Source organism: Arachis ipaensis, chromosome B10 (genome assembly GCF_059453495.1).
Source record: "Arachis ipaensis isolate K30076 ecotype BB chromosome B10, ASM5945349v1, whole genome shotgun sequence".
Taxonomy (NCBI): domain Eukaryota; kingdom Viridiplantae; phylum Streptophyta; class Magnoliopsida; order Fabales; family Fabaceae; genus Arachis; species Arachis ipaensis.
In genome coordinates, this window is record NC_142435.1 from 143,420,170 (window position 1) to 143,438,072 (window position 17,903).

Sequence of the window (17,903 nt, forward strand, 5' to 3'; positions counted from 1 at the left end):
ATTAGATTATGCAAGATTTGTGAAATGAAAATTAATTAGACTAAGGATATAATATTTCCTCATAAACCTTAAAAGATACTTTAGGTACATAATTATACCGTCGAATTTTTTTTTGGTAAATCTGACAGTAATATATTATTAATTAATAATTAAATTAATAACTACTGGCAGATTTAACCAACGGTAAATTCAACCATAAACTTAAATTTTGAATTTTTTAAAAATTTGTTTAAAGATTAATATATAATTTTAAATATTTAAATTCAATAATTTTTTAACTAATAAATTAGAAAATACAATACTAATTAACTTAAAAAATAATTAACTCATATAATAATAAACTTAAAAAATTAACAATAATAAATAATAAGTCAATAATTAACTCAAAAAATAAACAAGTTCAGATTATCTCAGACAATTAATAAGAATTACCTAATTAACTTAGAAAACAATTAACTCAGATAATAATAAATTTAGAAAATTAACAACAATAAATAATAAGTCAATAATTAACTCAGAAAATAAACAAGTTAAGATTAACTCAAACAATTAACAATAATAAACTAATTAACTCAGATACTAATAAACTTAAAAAATTGACAACAAAAAATAGTAAGTCAATAACTAACTCAGAAAATACATAAGTTAAGATTAATCCAGACAATTAACGACAATCAATTAATTAACTTAGAAAATAATTAACTCAGATAATAATAAACTTAGAAATTAACAACAATAAATAATCAGCCAATAATTAATTCAAAAAATAAACAAGTTAAAATTAACTCAGACAATTAACAACAATCAACAAATTAACTCAGAAAATAATTAACTCAGATAATAATAAACTTAGAAAATTAACAACAATAAATAATAAGTCAATAATTAACTAAAAAAATAAACAAGTTAAGATTAACTCAGACAATTAATAACAATCAACTAATTAACTTAGAAAATAATTAACTCAGATAATAATAAACTTAGAAAATTAACAACAATAAACATTAAGTCAATAATTAACTAAAAAATAAACAAGTAAAAATTAACTTAGACAATTAAAAACAATCAACAAATTAACTTAAAAAACTTAACTCAAATAACACTAGAATAGAAATTAGAATAATGCAGTTGGAGATTTTACACTTGCATAACAATACACAAAAATAAAAGCAATTAAGAAAATTCAGAATAGTAAACACAGAATCATCAAAACAAAATTCAAAATCAAAATTATAAACAAAATTTTAAACATAGAATCATCAAAACATAATTTAAAAAATCCTAAACGAAAATAGAATTAAAAGATCCTAAATCTAAACTAATATATGAACTAAATCTGAAAAATAGTTAAATCTCTAATACAAGCATCCTAATTGCAAATTTTTTAATACATAGCAGATTAAAATTAAATAAATTATGGTTTAAAGTTTAACTACCCAAAACTAATTAGTGAGTTACCTGGAGACAGTGCGGAGCATAGGACTTTTCTAGCGTGGTGGCAGCACAGAAGACAAAGTGGCAGCAGCAGTGACTAAACAGCAGGACTGCATTAGAATTTTTTAAATAAATAAAAAAAGTAGGAACAAGGAGAAGGGGACAACATACCTAGAGGGAGGAAAAAGCCAACTCTAGCAATACAGGAAGCAACGTCAACAACGATGGCAACAGTGGCGGCGGCAGCAGTGGTGGGAACAACGCAAACAGCGGCAATAGAGTGACCAACGCGACACAAAGAGTCTACGCAGTCCTTGAACGCTGTTGGTGGTGGTCGACGTTGGAGGAGGGGATGCTGGAGGTGGTTTGTGGGGGGGGGGGGAGAGAGAGGAGAAGGTTAGAGAGAGAGTAGTTTAGAAATGAGGGGGAGGGGCTCGTAATTCGGATTTAGGACAAGATTACCGTCGGATATACTGGCGGATAAATCCGACGGTAACGTTTTGCGAATGACCAAAACGCAATATATATTCCACTAATTCGGATTACCGGCAGGTAGATTTTATCTACCAGTAAATCCAACAGTAATGATCGCGCCAATTTTTCTTTTTTTTTTACCTTAATTATTACCGGTTAATTTTCTGTCGAAAAACTAAATCCAACGGTAATTTCTTTACCCGACAATTTATTGCCGAATTCGCCGGTAAACACATCACTAATGTCCGACACTAAATCCAATAATAAATCTGATGGTATTCAATATTTTTCTTATAGTGAATATAGGCTGAAAGAGTCTTATACATTGGATAATAATTTTTTATACACGAAGACTTTTTAAGTTAAAAGTAACAATTATTAGTATCAATGAACATGCACCAACAAACTTTTTACTATAGATCAATATTTATTCCGTGCGTAGTGTGAATTTTACACTAGTTAAATTAAAAATGACTTTCAATAAGCATAGCATTTGGTAAAATAGTTTCAAAAATTTAAAAATACTATAATAGACATTAATGTAAGAATTAAATTTGGATATTAATTAATATATGAAGTTGTATTAGACTTTTTAATTTTGATAAGCACAAATCATCTTTAAAAAATTCCACCTTAAGTATTTTCAAAAATACTCCTATCTTTTAAAAATTGTAAATACAAACATATAATTTTTTTAATTTACTAAATATAAAATAAAAAACTTATAACACAAACACCTCTGCAAAAGGCACTCGTGGAAATATTAAATTTAGATAACTTGTATTAAAAATTTAAAAAAAAATCAAACTTGGTACATATAATTGAAAGGTATTATACCCCTTTTTGTTGGCACAATTTTAATGGTAACATGTGTATTGTGTCAAACTTTTTAAAGAATTTTTAATTATTTTTAAATCAAAATATTGAAACTCTATAAAGTATAAATTATAAATACAATAATATATATTTTTTTACTTCATTTTTTTAGTGTTCTTAGTTTAGATTATCGATCTTTTTTGTGTTTATTTGTGATTTTTTTACATGCTCAAACTTTTTTATCAATTAAATTGGTTCATACTCAATAAAAGTTATGCACCTAAAATTCTCATTTTTTTTTTGCATTTCTTCTTTTTTTTTGCATATTTTTTTTCATCGTCGTTCTTTTATTATTGTTGTTTTTTTCTCCTCCTCTTCTTGGTGGATTATTATAGCATTTTTTTGTTTAATTTTTTTTATTTTTATTCTTATTAAAAGGATAAAATAAAAAAAATTATGAAAAGATAAAATAAGACGGAGAAGATGAAAAAAGAAAAAGAATATGATGACGAAGAAGAAGAGAAAAAAGAAGAGAAAGAGGAGGAAGTTTTAAAATGTGTATAATTTATCAGAAAAATACCCCTAAAATTTTTTGATCATAACACAAAAAGTATTTTAATTTTGACATAGGAACTTTTTAATCATGACACAAGTTTTTGTTAAGAGGGTAAAATAAAATAAAAAAATTATGAAAATTTGAAACAAGAAAGAGAAGATGAAAAAGAAAAAGAATAAGATGATGATGATAAAGAAGAGGAGAATGAGGAATAGTTTTGAATTGTACAAAATTTATCAGAAAAATATCTCTAAAATTTTTTAACCGTAACACAGGAAGTTCTTTAATTTTGACACAGAAATTTTTTATCTGTAACACAATAATTTCTTAATCGTGACACACAAATTTTTTAACCATGTCATTTCCAACTAAATTATGTACTTTTCTTATTAATTATGTACTTTTCTTATTATTTTGGATTTGTGGTTCTTTAAAGATTTATTGTGCCATTTTTAACTAAATGATGTGTTTTTGTTATTACTAAATTGATTGTGTGGTATTGAACTAATATATATGACATTTAGTCATTTATGTGTCATTTGCAACAATTTAATGTGTCTTTTAAATCTAAAACATATTTAATATATTTTGTTAGTTAAGTGAGTTAAGGTTTTAGACTTGTGGTCCTTTGAAGATTTCTTGTGTCATTCATTAAAAATGTTGGTATCATTCACTAAAATTTCTGTGTCATTTGTAACAATTAAATTGTGATATTTAATTAAGAAGAAGACGATAAAAGTGATGATGATAATAATAAAGAAAGAGGAAGAGAAAAAAAAAGAGGAGAAAAATAAAACGAGAAAAGCAGAAGGAGGTGGTGACGATGGCGATGACAATGACAACGATAATAAAAAGGAGAAAGGAAAAAAATGAGGAGAAGAAAAAAAAAGCGGTAATGCACATATAAAGAAGAAAAAGCCATACAAAAAAAAAAGCATGGAATAACTTGTTAAAAATTGCTTGAGTGGATAACTTTTTTTTGTTTACTTACGATTATATCAATATAAAATAATCAAGCATCATTTAAAACATTTATATATTTTTGTGATTTTTTTGTGTTCATATATATTTGTTGTGATTTGACCCCAAAAGATAGTAAAATTTAAGGATAATTACTGTTTTTGTTCTTAAAATTTTGGTCAAAATCGAATTCGTTCCTAATTTTTTTTAATTCGAAATCGTTTTCAATGTTTTATTTGATATTAAAATCGTTCTTTTAATTTTTAACGGACAAAAATATCCTTACATTTATTCTTACTCCAATATCACTATTCACCAACACCACCTCTCTTGCTCTACAAAATAGTCAAATACTAATATCAAATTCAAAAATACAATATTCAACAACAATAGTACATTTAAATTTAAATTCAAGAACAACATCAAATTTAACAACAAAAATAACACACAACATTTATATATATATATATATATTTTTAAAGAAAAAAAGAAAGAGAAAATTAAACCAGAGAGAAAAGAGAAATGGAGTGACGGGAGAGAAGAAAGAGAAAGAAAAAAGAGGAGAAGGATAGCATGGTATCGGTGTAGAGAAGAGTCGTCGACGCCACTGGAGAGAAAGACAAGAGCACGCGAGCTAGAGAGAGACAGAAAGAGGCAAAAATATTCATTGCATTTCTCTTCCCCCATTTTCTTCTTTAGTATTCTCTTCTCTTGCGTTTTTGCAATCGAGTATTAACAACCATGTCTTCTTTGCTCCTCAAATCCAACAAGCCCAAGCTCTTTTCTTCCAACAAGTCTTATCTTTCTAGAACCCTAAACCCATCCCATCGTCTCTCCTCTTCCTTATATTGGAGCCGTCTCTCTCCTCTTCCACCACACTAACTCTTACTCCTGCTCTTTCGGTACTTCCATTACAACACAACAACTAATTTATTTAATTAAAAATAAAGAAAAGAGAACGAGAAAGAGAGAGAGATTGAGAAATAGAGATAAACAAAGGAAAAGAGAAAGAGACAATTGCAGAGAAAGAAAAGAGAAGAAATAGGAGGAGATGTCACGCTGGCGAGGGTAGACTCATCGCGCCGTCGTCACCGGAAGAAAGTTTGAAGAGAAACGAAGACGAGAGAGATAGAGAGAAGCAGGGATAACAAGGTCATGTGAGAGGTTCCTCAACTGTTATCACCGTCATTCAACAACCTTAGTCGTCGCTAACATGCTCTGCCACTGTTGTAGTCGAAAAAACTGCCAGATTTGCTAGACTAGAAAAAAGGATGGAAAAGGAGAAATCTAGAATAAAAATTGGAGATGAAAAGAATAGTGTAAGTTTATATTTTTTGGGGGGTAAATATGTCTTTTCAATAATAAAATGATGATTTTAATACAAAGTAAAATGACAAAAATCATTTTGAACCAAAAAAAATTAAAAAATTTTAATTTTGACTCAAAATCTTAAAAACTAAAATAATAGTTACTCCTTATATTTACTTTCTAATTTTACATATTAATTTCTTTTCTTTCCTAAAGAGTGTAGAGAAAACCAGGATGATGATTCAATTTTTTGCGCTCAATGAACTTCTCTCTCTCTTTTTACTTTGATGCATATGGATAAAGTTAACCGACGTACTCCGTACTCTGTACAATTTTAAAAATCGAAGATGAGCGGTGGAGTGAGCGGGGAAGAGACTTTGAGGGTGAAACACGGTAAGGCAGCCGATAATGTCGGCGGAAGAGATAAGGGGAGAGCGGGGGAGCGATTGCATCAGGGGAAAAGGAGGATCATATTTCGGGAGGGGTTTCTAAGCCTTTGAAGGTTTCTTTTAGGGACAAAGTTGTGGGTTCCAAGATTGCTAAAGCTTTTTCACTTGTTGAAACTTTATCGGGAGATAACATTGCAGTAGTTTCTGGGAAGCAAGGAGATCTCTTGCCACCGAGTGTCACGTTTACCCAAGAAGCTAAGAATTGCTTGGCAGAACCTTATAAGGATGCTATAGTGATTAAGGTGCTAGGTAAACATTATAGCTACACTGCATTGTCTCATAAACTCCGAACGGTATGGAGGATTAAGGGAGGTTTTGATTTATTGAACGTGGGATTTGACTACTTTCTCGTGAAGTTTGATGTAGCCGAGGAGCGAGAAAAGGTTATCTTAGGAGGTCCGTGGATGATCGAGGGAAATTATGTGGCTGTGAAGCCTTGGGATCAAGAGTTTAGATCAAGTGAAAACTGTGTTGGAGCAACTTTAGTGTGGATTAGAATTTCCGGATTACCAATTTGGTGCTACCAAGAAGATGCAATGCTCCGTGTTGCGGCTGCAGTTGGCATTCCCATTAAGGTTGATTTGGCAACAAAATTAGCTGAAAGAGGACGATATGCTCGAGCCTGTGTTCAGATAGATTTAGGATTGCCAGTGACTAAGAAGATTCTTGTTGAAGGCGTTGAATATGAGGTTGAATATGAAAGTCTTCACCTTATTTGTGGCTCCTGTCTCAAGTTTGGTCATGATATGAAGGTGTGCAAGACTGACAGCAATGCAGGAGGAGGAACTAATGCCAAGGTGATCAGCGATGTAGCAAAGTAGCCAGAAAGCTCAAATTCAAAAAATCCAGTACATATAGAAAAGGCAAGTTTTCATTTTGGCAAGAATCTTGGAGATGAGACTGTAAATATTACTGTCTCGGATTTGGTGGAGAGTGATTTGCATGCTGTTCATGTAGACCATGCACAACATGAGGATTTGGAAGGTTGGACTCAAGTGATTAGGAAAGGAAAGTATAAAATGGGTCAAAAGCCTTCTCTTAGCACCCATCAGGTCCAACCAAAAGTAAAGAAGACACCTAACAAGGCTACCAATACTTGGACAAGGCCTAATCACCAACGTACAACACATGCTACTGGATCCAAAGTAAAATTAAGCAGGGGCATCAATATTGGAAAACCTGTTAGTGTGGCTTCTTCGGGGACCCGGCACAATGTTCATCATCAGCAGCAAGGTGAGACAACAAATGGCACTGTGCGAAAGCGTCCTCGCCCAAACTCTTTGCAGAATTCACTAGTAGATAAGGATGGAGCATCGACGGCGGGTATGGTGCAAGTTTCGACGGAAAAAATTGGGCTGCAACTTGAGAGTCCATTAAAGGCAGGATCGTCGAAGACAGGGACATCATGTTGAGTCTCGGGTTTGTTATTGGAGCTCCCTTTTTGCTGTTTTTATGGATAGTTTCAATATCATAGCCTGGAATGTGAGGGGTGCGTCTAACAAGATGGCCCGTGTGCATTGCAAAAATTTGGTGAGAATATATAAACCATCTTTCCTCTTTCTCTTTGAGACTCATACCATGTTTAATAATTTGAAGAATTTTTGGGATAAGTTGGGTTTTCATTGTGTTGGTATTGAGGAAGCAGTAGGACACAGGGGTGGCATTTGGTTTTTATCTTCTATTGCTAATGCTTCTTGTGTGGTTATTGATCAAATTGACCAATGTATCACAGTGAAAGTGAGTGTGGGTAACTTAGTTTGGCTTTGTAGTGCAGTATATGGGAGTCCTCAATTCGAAAAAAGATGTATGCTTTGGGATCATTTGTGTTCTATTAATTCAGGCCATAATAGACCATGGATGGCCGTTGGTGATTTTAATGAGATTGTGGCACCAGATGAGAGTACAGGTGCTTATTTTTCTTCTCACAGAGCTAGTCTATTAGCTACTACTCTAGATGACTGTGAGCTCTTTGATCTTAAAGTGACTGGTAGGAGATATACTTGGTATAGAGCAGTTCAGGCTGGCAGGGACTTGGCTAAAAGGTTGGATAGAGCTATAGTTAATGAGGCGTGGATGACAATGTTTCCTGAGGGTTATTCTGAAATTCTTAGCAGGCTTCATTCTGATCATTGTCATATTTTAGTTCGTTGTCATGGTAGCCCCAGAGTGAAAGGTTTACGTCCTTTTAGGTTCCAAGCTGCGTGGGCAACACATCCTTCTTATAAACATGTTATTAGTAAGGCTTGGAATCAAGTGTTTGGAGGCGTTACCGAAAGGCTTAAGATGGTTCAACAGGCTTCTTTGGACTTCAACTCAAAGATTTTTGGAAATATTTTTGTGCGAAAAAATAAGCTGGAATATCAGATTGATCAGATTCAACGGCGTTTGGAGGTTACCGATGTGTTATCTCTGAGAATTAAAGAAGCTGAACTGAGGGAAGATTACAATAGGCTTTTGTTGCAAGAGGAACTTTTTTGGTACCAGAAATCTAGAGAGCAGTGGGTCAAGTATGGGGATAGAAACACTAAATTCTTTCATCTTCAGACTTTGGTGCGTAGAAACCATAATAGAGTACATGGATTATATGTTAGCGATAGGTCTTGGTCTACTGATCCAGATATTCTCCAGGAAGAAGCCCTCTCTTTTTACAAGAATCTCTTTGGTACAACGGAAGAGGTTGAGGTTGATTATTTAGGGGATGTTCCGATGCCCACTCTAAGCACTGAGGCTTGTGCTAGGTTAATTGACCCTGTCTCTTTTGTGGAAGTCAAGTCAGCAGTATTCAGTATGAGCCCTTTTAAGGCTCCTGGTCCAGATGGCTTTCAAGCTTATTTTTTTAAAGAATATTGGGAGATAGTAGGCACTGAGATTTGGAATATTGTCCGGAGCGCTTTTTTGGGAGAGTTCTTAAATCCTAGCATCATGGAAACTCTGATTGTGCTTATTCCTAAAATTGATAACCCTACCTTTATGAAGGATTTCAGGCCTATTAGCTTGTGTAATGTCGTTTATAAAATTATCACCAAAGTATTGACTAACTGACTTCGGCCTTTTCTTCCAGATATTGTTAGTCCTTTACAAGGAGGTTTTATTCCGGGTCGTGGTGCTCCTGATAATATTATTGTGGCCCAAGAAATTCTGAATTTCATGAAGCACACAAAATCCAAGAAAGGTACTCTTGCTTTTAAAATTGATCTTGAAAAAGCTTATGATAGGGTGGATTGGAGGTTTTTGGAGAGTACTCTCATTGCTTTTGGTTTTCCTATCATCACTGTTAATTTGATTATGACTTGTGTCCGTGCATCATCTCTTTCTATTATGTGGAATGGGAATAGATTGGATAGTTTTGCTCCTAGAAGGGGGCTTAGACAGGGCGATCCAATGTCTCCTTACTTATTTGTGCTTTGTATGGAAAGACTTGCTTGCTATATATCTCATAAGGTGGTCGAGGGTGTGTGGAAACCAGTTTCTGTCACTAGGGGTGGCCCAAAATCTTCTCATTTGATGTTTGCAGATGATCTCTTACTCTTCTGTCAAGCTACAAAGAGTCAGGTCCAAATGGTCATGCATTCTCTTAACATTTTTTGCAAGGCATCTGGCATGAAAGTGAATCTTGAAAAGTCTAAAGCTTTTTGCTCTAAAAATGTGACTGATCGTAGAAGAGATATTTTTACTTGTGTTTCTTCAATACGTTTTGCTTTGGATTTAGGAAGATATCTTGGAGTTAACCTTAATCATTCCCGTACCAGTAGGGCTTCTTTTCATTCGGTGATTGAAAAGGTGAGGGGAAGATTAGCTAATTGGAAAGGAAGGCTTCTAAATAAAGCAGGGAGACTTTGCCTGATCAATTCTGTTGCAGCATCCATTCCTGTCTATCATATGCAGGTATCTTTTTTTCCAAATTGGGTTTGCGATAAATTATCTTCTATGATGAGACAGTTCCTTTGGAAGGGTCAAGTTGATGGTAAAGGTCTTTCTCTTGTTAATTGGAGGACCGTGATCACTCCAAAAAAATTTGGTGGCCTGGGTGTTAGAGATCCTGCATGTGTTAATATATCTTTACTTGGTAAATTGGTGTGGCAACTTTTTCATTGTCAGGACAAGCCTTGGGTTGCTCTATTGAGGGCGAAGTATCTGAGGAATGAGGGAGTTTTAGATGGCCCTGTCCCTTGCAATGCTTCTCATGTTTGGAAGAGTATCTCAAAGGCTTTTGGTGCCCTTAAGGATGCCTTCTCTTGGTGCGTTGGGTCACTTGATCAATCTTTTTGGTTTGACAATTGGAGTATTGATGGCCCAATTGCTCAAGATGTCCCTTTTGTACATATATCTGACTCTGATTTAACTATTAGAGACGTTTGGAAAGATGGTCAATGGAGTCTCCATGATATTTTCTCTATCATTCCAGAAGATGTCAAACAGCGTTTGAATGCTTATAATCCGGATTTGAATGCTGGAGAGAGTTCGGGTTGGTCGTGGGGTGTGGCATCTTCTAGACTTTACTCAGCTAGGAGTGGGTACAGTTGGCTAGCCAAAAGAAAGTTTGACTGGAATGAGCATGATGATTGGTTGTGGGTATGGCGACTGCATATTCCTGAGAAGTACAAGTTCTTGATTTGGCTCAGTCTTCATAATGCTATTCATACGGCAGAGTTTCGTTTGGGTCGTGGTTTAGCTTTATCTAGCACCTGTCATCGGTGTCAGAATGGTTCTGAATCAATTCTTCATTGTCTTCGGGAGTACCCTAGTGCCAAGGAGGTCTGGAACCTTTTAGACCTGTATTCAGATAACTCGAATTTACATGATTGGCTCTACAGAGGTGCAAGGAGTGAAAATGTTTTTCTTTTCTTTTCGATCATCTGGTGGATTTGGAGAAGCAGGAATCATGACTTATTTAATATAGATGATTCATGGAGTGCTAATAAAGTGGTGAGTTTGATTCGTAGTTCAGTAAGGGAGTTTCACACTATTTTTACTATGCATCAATCTCTGTCTCCTCCTTCACTTTGTTTGCATTGGGTTCCACCTCCAGTTTATTCTGTTAAATTGAATTGTGATGCTAGTTGGTTTGCTCCTTCTGGCTATGCTGGTTTTGGTTGTATCATTCGCAATCCTGATGAATGTTGGTTGAAAGATTGCACTGGGAAAGTCGAAGTGTGCAGTGTTCTTTTTGTTGAATTGTATGCAATTTGGAGAGGTTTACTTCTTGCTTGGGAGAGTGGATTTCGTGAGGTTATTTGTGAAACAGACTGTTTAGAAGCTCTTTTCTTGGTAAACCAAAGAATGCTTGGTAAGGATATTCCGGAATGGGATTTGGCAAAGCATACAGGAGGTTATGAATTGGAATTGGAGAGTCTCTATTCTTTTAATTCAGAGGACTGCAAATAGTGTTGCAGATTGTATGGCTAAAGCAGCTGCTTCTGTCGCGGACATTCACTCGAATTGGAGCCAACCATGGAGTGAGCTTCAACATCTAATAGATTTAGATATGACCCTAGCCAATTAATTTGGTTTTGTCTCTTTTTTTTTTCTTTCTTTTCTATTTAGTCACCAAAAAAAATATGGATAAAGTTAACCGAACTCCATTTTCATTGTTTAAAAACCAAAATTTCTTTGTTAAATACAAAATCGTTAGTCACGTATTTTTATATATACACACGTGTTATTTACATATTTTTATAATAAAATAAAACCATCAAAAATACTAAACTTTCGATTATCAAATTTGTTATAACAGAATAACGGTATAATTGTATATTTATATTTTTGTTTTATTTATAAATGTGAATTAAATTTAACTATATTATTTGTAAAATTCAATTATATTATCTATGATCAGTACTTTCATATTCTAATGAGCTTCGTTTCATAAAATTTGAATCATTTACCCAGAAACTAGCAGTCTATCTATAATCTTACAGAAGGTGTTACTACCTGAAATTCTCTAAACGGTTACACTAATTAACATGACAATTTTTTTATTGAACCATTTTTTTTTCTAAAAAAGTTTTGTACATAAAAGTCACGGCCTAATTAGTAAGATGTCACCCTTATGTGCAGTCCATTAGGTGCCTGAACTCTAGGAAATTTCAGTAGTTTATCTCCTCCTACTTCTTCCCACCTGCAATCATAATTAATTATATAAAAAAGATGTCAGAAATCACCATAAAATAATACTAGAATTTAAAATGTTTTATACAGTCGTACAATTACATCTATTATTTTAAATGATATAATGTTACATAATTGATATAAAACTACTTTAAGATTTTTTCTTTTTGTACTTTTATTATTCTTATTTAAAAAAAAAAAACAACTATGTGAACGAAATAGTTAAGACTGACTAGTCCCTAATAATGCAATATAATTTTAGTAGTAGAAACTTAGGTGCAGTCAATTTCACGTAAAATTGATAATTGAAAATCGTTAGATGAAAATTTAATCAAATTATTCAAATCATTTAACAACTCAGTTATTAACTTTGCATAAAATTGACTGCACCTGAATTTTTATCAATTTTATTAGGTCAGAATATAAGCATATTGAATAGGAAAATTAGTCACCTGTATCTAGTTACAAGATAGTGCAAGAAAGTTGAAATTTCTGCTATTCCCAACTCTTTCCCTGGACACAATCTTGTACCTCCTCCAAATATCAAGCAGTGGTTTTTTGACTCTAGGCTCTTATCCTTTAATTTTCAAATTTAATAATATTAATATATGTTTGATAAGCAATAATAGACAAATTAATAAGCGGTTGAGTTGGTACTAAGTACTAACCAGCCATCTCCATGGATTGAACTTTAGTGGATCAGGATATAGAAAATGGTCATAGTTTATCTCTCTCGTGTACACATATATCTTCCACCCTTTGGGAATCAAATAACCTGAAAAAAGAAAAACAATATATTAATTGCTATAAGAAAATACATTTCTATTTTTCAATTGTGACACACTAGGATTGTGTTTTGGTAACTCTAAGGAGACATAGATATAGAAAACAGAGAGATGAAAATGTATTTATATTGAATTTAAAAATAAAATATAATAAAAAACTTCTCGAGGCCATTAATTTTTAGTATATTTGATCATCATTTAACCGGTATAAACACTAAATTATTTACATAAATTTTAAAAAATGTGAATACAAATTCTATTAATTTATATGTGTAAATTCTTATAAATATAGATAGGTATAAATTATATATTTTTTTGTACAAAATTTTTGTAAATATGAATATAAATTATTGTTGATCAAATATTATAAAAAATGATAATATTTGCTTGTTATATAACATTACTCTAATAATAATTTATTATAAGATATTCTCCATCTTTCTAAAAGATAAAAATAAAGAAAATATAATATATATTTTTTTAAAAAATTTCTATCAATATATTTACTACGTGTTATAATTGCCAAAATCCTGTGTCAGAACAAAACTCCTCAATGGCCCCCCTCCTGGGTTCGTCCTCTTCTCTTCTCCATTTTTGGGTAATTTTCAGTCTAACATTTAAAGTAAATGCTGAAATGGTAAAAGAAAGTTTGAGGGTAAAGATATACATAGTGGAAGGGTCTTTGACTCTTTGTTAGGTTTGTTAACAAGTTAAAACTGATGGCCAAAATGCCAGAGTTCTGTAACTGTAACTGTGTAGCTCCCCCTTTGGTGATTACAATTTCATTTCATTTCAACAATTTCTCATTCTATGTATTCAAAACTACACACGTGCCTATAATAGTAAATTGAAAATCGACTTCTAAATTAGTTTAGGACAAAAATTAATAAACGGGTTCCATTTTTATGGATTAAATGATTTAAAACAGTAAAATCAAGAAATTATTCAAAAAAATATTTCAATCATGAATATTTTTATTAAGCTTTTAATTTTTTAAATATATAATTTTATCTATTTTTAATTCTTTTTTTAAAGATTTGTATTTTTTTCTTTTTTAGAAAAAATAAAAAGAGTAAAAAAACACCAACCATTTAGTTCCATATCTTGAGTAGTTTTCCTTAGGACCCCATTAACTATTGTCGCCAATCTAGAGGTCTCAAAAATCACCTGCACAATGAAAAAAAAAATTATCAAAACCCTTTTAATAATAATAAGTAAATATTCTTTATATTAATGGCCGAGCTAATAAATTCACAAATAAACCTATCTATTACAATATTATATAAGAGTTTAATTTTGATGCATCTGAGTCGTGCAATCTAAATCAAACCCTTTTAATAATAATAAGTAAATATTCTTTATATTAATGGCCCAGGTCGTTATGAATTTTTCTAATAAATTCACAAATAAACCTATCTATTATAATATTATATAAGAGTTTAATTTTGATGCATCTGAGTCGTGCAATCTAAATCATTTTTTTAAATGACTATACGTGTAAAGGACATATAGTTTTGTTTTTTTTTTTTTTTTTTTTACCAAAGATAAGAAACTCGAACTCGCAACCTCTTAATTGAGTATGGGGAGATGCCAATTGAGCTATTACTCATTGGCACAAAGGATATATAATTATTTTTGTTAATAGGAGATTTAAAATTAAATTCTATTTAAAATTAAAAAGAAAAAAAATGGGAGTAATTGAAAAGAAACGAGAGAGAATAGAATTTTTACCGCGCGAGTAAACCTCATTGACTTGAGATCGTTGAAATCAATTGGTTCATCTGGTTTTTTCCTTTGTCTAATGTTCAAATGCTCTTCCTATAAAACCAGAAATTTCATCAGAGTCAGAAGGTAAAGTAATAAATCAAATGAAAGGAATAGTGAAACTGTGTAAATTATTTATTTTTTATTATTATTATTATTATGGAGACTGACTCTGAGTTCTTCAAGTGCTTTGGGATGGTCCTGAAGATACTTCACTGCCATCATTGACGTGGCTGAAACAGTTTCATAACCAGAATACATAACTGTAATCACTAGATCAATGATTTCTTCATCACTTAGTTTGTGTCTACTTTCATCATCATTTCCCATCAATCCTCCAAGCATGTCTTTGTGTATTTCTTGGGATTTTCTCCTTTCCTCTATTACCTCACTCACAATACTCACAATAGCTTTCCTTGCCTGCAACATTCACTTCTTTTCTTAGTAATTCTTTTTTTTCTTAAAGAAAGAGCTCAACACAGTAAAGTGGAATATACTAAACCTGAAATCCGCGACTATAATTCGTCCCCGGAAGGTGAATAGGAAGAGAAAGGGTTCCTAATACTAGATTAAAGAATTCTGGCATGATTGAATCTGATATTCTGCTTGATTCTTTGCCTGCAATCTGCCTCAGTGATGAAAGGAAGGCCATCTGTCCATAAAAAGTTTGAGAAATAAAATTACCAAAAAATACAATTTTTTTTTAATGAGAATGAGAATGATAAGAATAATAGAAAGGAACCTCTTTGGTTTTGTGTTGGATGTTGATGACTTGATTGTCCCAATTGCTAAGGTGGGATCTCATGAAGTGATCAATTTTTGGCAAAAGCTGATCTCTGATCATGGTGGGGCTAATGATAGAAAGCAAGGCACCTCTCAAGTACTTGTGAGTGGAGCCATGAACAGCTGCAATGTTGCATTTTCCCAAGATGTCTAACATGGATTTAGGGTATCCTGGAACAAGCCCTTTTGATTCATTCATTAGAATGTATCTATTAAGCTCTGCATCCATTGATACAATTGTAGGACACCCCAATATGTGTGATTTGAAAAAACTGCCATACCTGCCATTCATTATTCACAACCCAAAAAATAAGACATAAAAATGGTTTATAGATAAAAATTATAAAAAAAGTAAACCATGATTATTAATAGGGTAAAAAAGTACATGCATGAAAAGTGGTTTACTTCACACCCCAAATTTAACTAATTTAAGAAACCTCATTAATTGAGAAAATGATTTGTCAAACATCCCCCACCCCTTTTCTTCTTTCATTAAAAAAAAAATGGATAACTTTTGCATCTCATGAAATCATTATTTTCTTTTCAAGGAGAAGGATATTAGAATTAGACACTAGAGTGTGTTTTTCTTTAATCTCTCATTTATAGTTGATAACTTTTGATTAATCCAAAAAAGTTAATCAAAGTAATAAACCAAACATGAAACAAGCCAACCCAACTAACTTGTATGCTAATAATGCTGTAACACAAAGATATAAGGGACATGTGGTTTGCAAAATGTTTTCATATTCCTTGGAATCTGAACCTAATCATAAATTAAATACATCCTACAACCACATGATCCCTTAAAAAAAAGAACAAGGTGCAAAAAATGTTTATCAAACCACCTATTTTCATTTTTCACCACTCTATGCAAGTGAACAGAGGAAGAAGGAAATCCAAACATGATTTTAGTTAGTTTAATTTTAATCTTTTACCTTGCTCTTTGGTTTTTCATGAAGTTAGGACCTTGTTTAAGAAACTCAGTTGTTTCTCCAAAAAGTGGCCACCCCATTGTACCTGGTGGCAAACCTTTATTCTTCTTCATGTACCTTACTTCATTCCATCTCAAAAGAGCAGAGAAAAAACAGAACAAGAACAAAACACCACCAACAATTGCAATGAAGGTAAAAGCCATTAGGTGCTTTTTATTTCTTTCTAAAGTTCTTTGCAAAAGACTCAAACCCGAGAGAGAGTGAGAGAGAGACAGAGAGAACTCAAGAAAAAAATGAAAATCAAAATATAAGTAAAAGGTACAAGCCTGGCTTTAAAAAGAGTGCACATAAACACACACATATATATAGGCCCCTTGAGCTACCATTTTCATATAAGAATAAGAAAAAAGCCATACAAACAAAAAGTAGCATCACCACCTATTCTAGGTCATGGCCATAAAAACTAAAAAAAACAAAATAAAAAAGGAAGATAATAATGGATACAAATGAATTAAGATAAATGATTTAGTTAAAAATATAATTTAAGAATATAATAATAATACAATTTTTTTTTAATTTTTTAAGCATTTAATTCATTAGAAATATTAAAAAAATTTATGATACTCTTAACTAATGTTTTTAGAATATGTTAATAAGACTTAAGTTGAAATAAAATAAAAAGATTGTTGCCTTTTTGTGAAGAATTTAATTTAGTAACAACTTAGCACAACAGACATCTTTTGGCAAATTAATTAATTAAAAAAATTTCAGGATCTTCCAATTTAGCTCTTCGAGATTTGAAGTTGCAAATGTTTTTGTTGGTTGCTTTTTCTATATAAAGTGGGGAAAACAAGGGTTGGTTGGAACAGTGCAAATTGATGACAGTTAAATGAGTTGGCACTGTAAACTAAGTTACCTGCATCAGTTCTTTTTGTATTTTGTTGCATGGATTAAGTGTTGGGTTTATCAAGGAAAAGGGATTACAGAATTTCAAGAAAATATAAAGAATTTGTTTAAAAATATATCATTCTTGATTCTTTGAATAAACAATAAATAAATCTCTAACTTTTTATTTCGAAGATAAATAAATTTTGAGTAATTACCCAAATCAGTCCCCAAGAATTTTAAAAGCGGACACTTTAGTTTTCAAGAAAAATTAATATACAGATCAATCTCCAAGGTTTTATTTTGGCGGACAAATCAGTCCCAGTTCATTTTTCGGGCAAAGTAATTACCCAAATCAGTCCCCAATGATTTTAAAAACGGACATTTTAGTCCCCAAGAAAAATTAATTGGGGACTAATTTGTCTGCCAAAGTAAAACCTTGGGGATTGATCTGTGTATTAATTTTTCTTGGGGACTAAAGTGTCCGCTTTTAAAATCCTTGGAAACTGATTTGGGTAATTACTCATAAATTTTTGACTAATTAAAAATACAAAAATATATTTTATTTTTTAAAATACGAGACATCTAAATCTTTTTAAAGAATTGATTTATCTTTATATATTTTAGATAAAAAACTTAAGGACCAATT

The 17,903-nt window shown here is 31.9% G+C and overlaps 1 protein-coding gene across 1 annotated transcript; it reads right to left on the reverse strand.

Moving 5' to 3' along the window:
- Positions 1–11,843: 11,843 nt before the first annotated feature.
- LOC148581986 (cytochrome P450 85A-like) lies at positions 11,844–17,176 on the reverse strand. The gene is made up of 9 exons (XM_088497395.1): positions 16,373–17,176; positions 15,397–15,718; positions 15,157–15,306; positions 14,826–15,074; positions 14,622–14,708; positions 13,979–14,057; positions 12,774–12,880; positions 12,558–12,682; positions 11,844–12,115 (listed from the first exon to the last, which is right to left on the reverse strand). Exons 1-9 carry the CDS (start codon positions 16,570–16,572, stop codon positions 12,028–12,030), a joined length of 1,407 nt encoding a protein of 468 aa, XP_088353521.1. The 5' UTR covers positions 16,573–17,176; the 3' UTR covers positions 11,844–12,027.
- Positions 17,177–17,903: the final 727 nt, after the last annotated feature.

What these genes read in the sequence shown, in the direction of transcription:
- LOC148581986 (XM_088497395.1), bottom strand. Translation starts at nt 16,572, where the DNA reads ATGGCTTTTACCTTCATTGCAATTGTTGGTGGTGTTTTGTTCTTGTTC. An exon ending in TCAAGATATGGAACTAAATG is followed by an intron (nt 12,881 to 13,978) that starts GTTGGTGTTTTT and finishes TTCTTTTTTCAG; the next exon opens with GTTATTTGATTCCCAAAGGG. An exon ending in TATCTTGTAACTAGATACAG is followed by an intron (nt 12,116 to 12,557) that starts GTGACTAATTTT and finishes TTATGATTGCAG; the next exon opens with GTGGGAAGAAGTAGGAGGAG.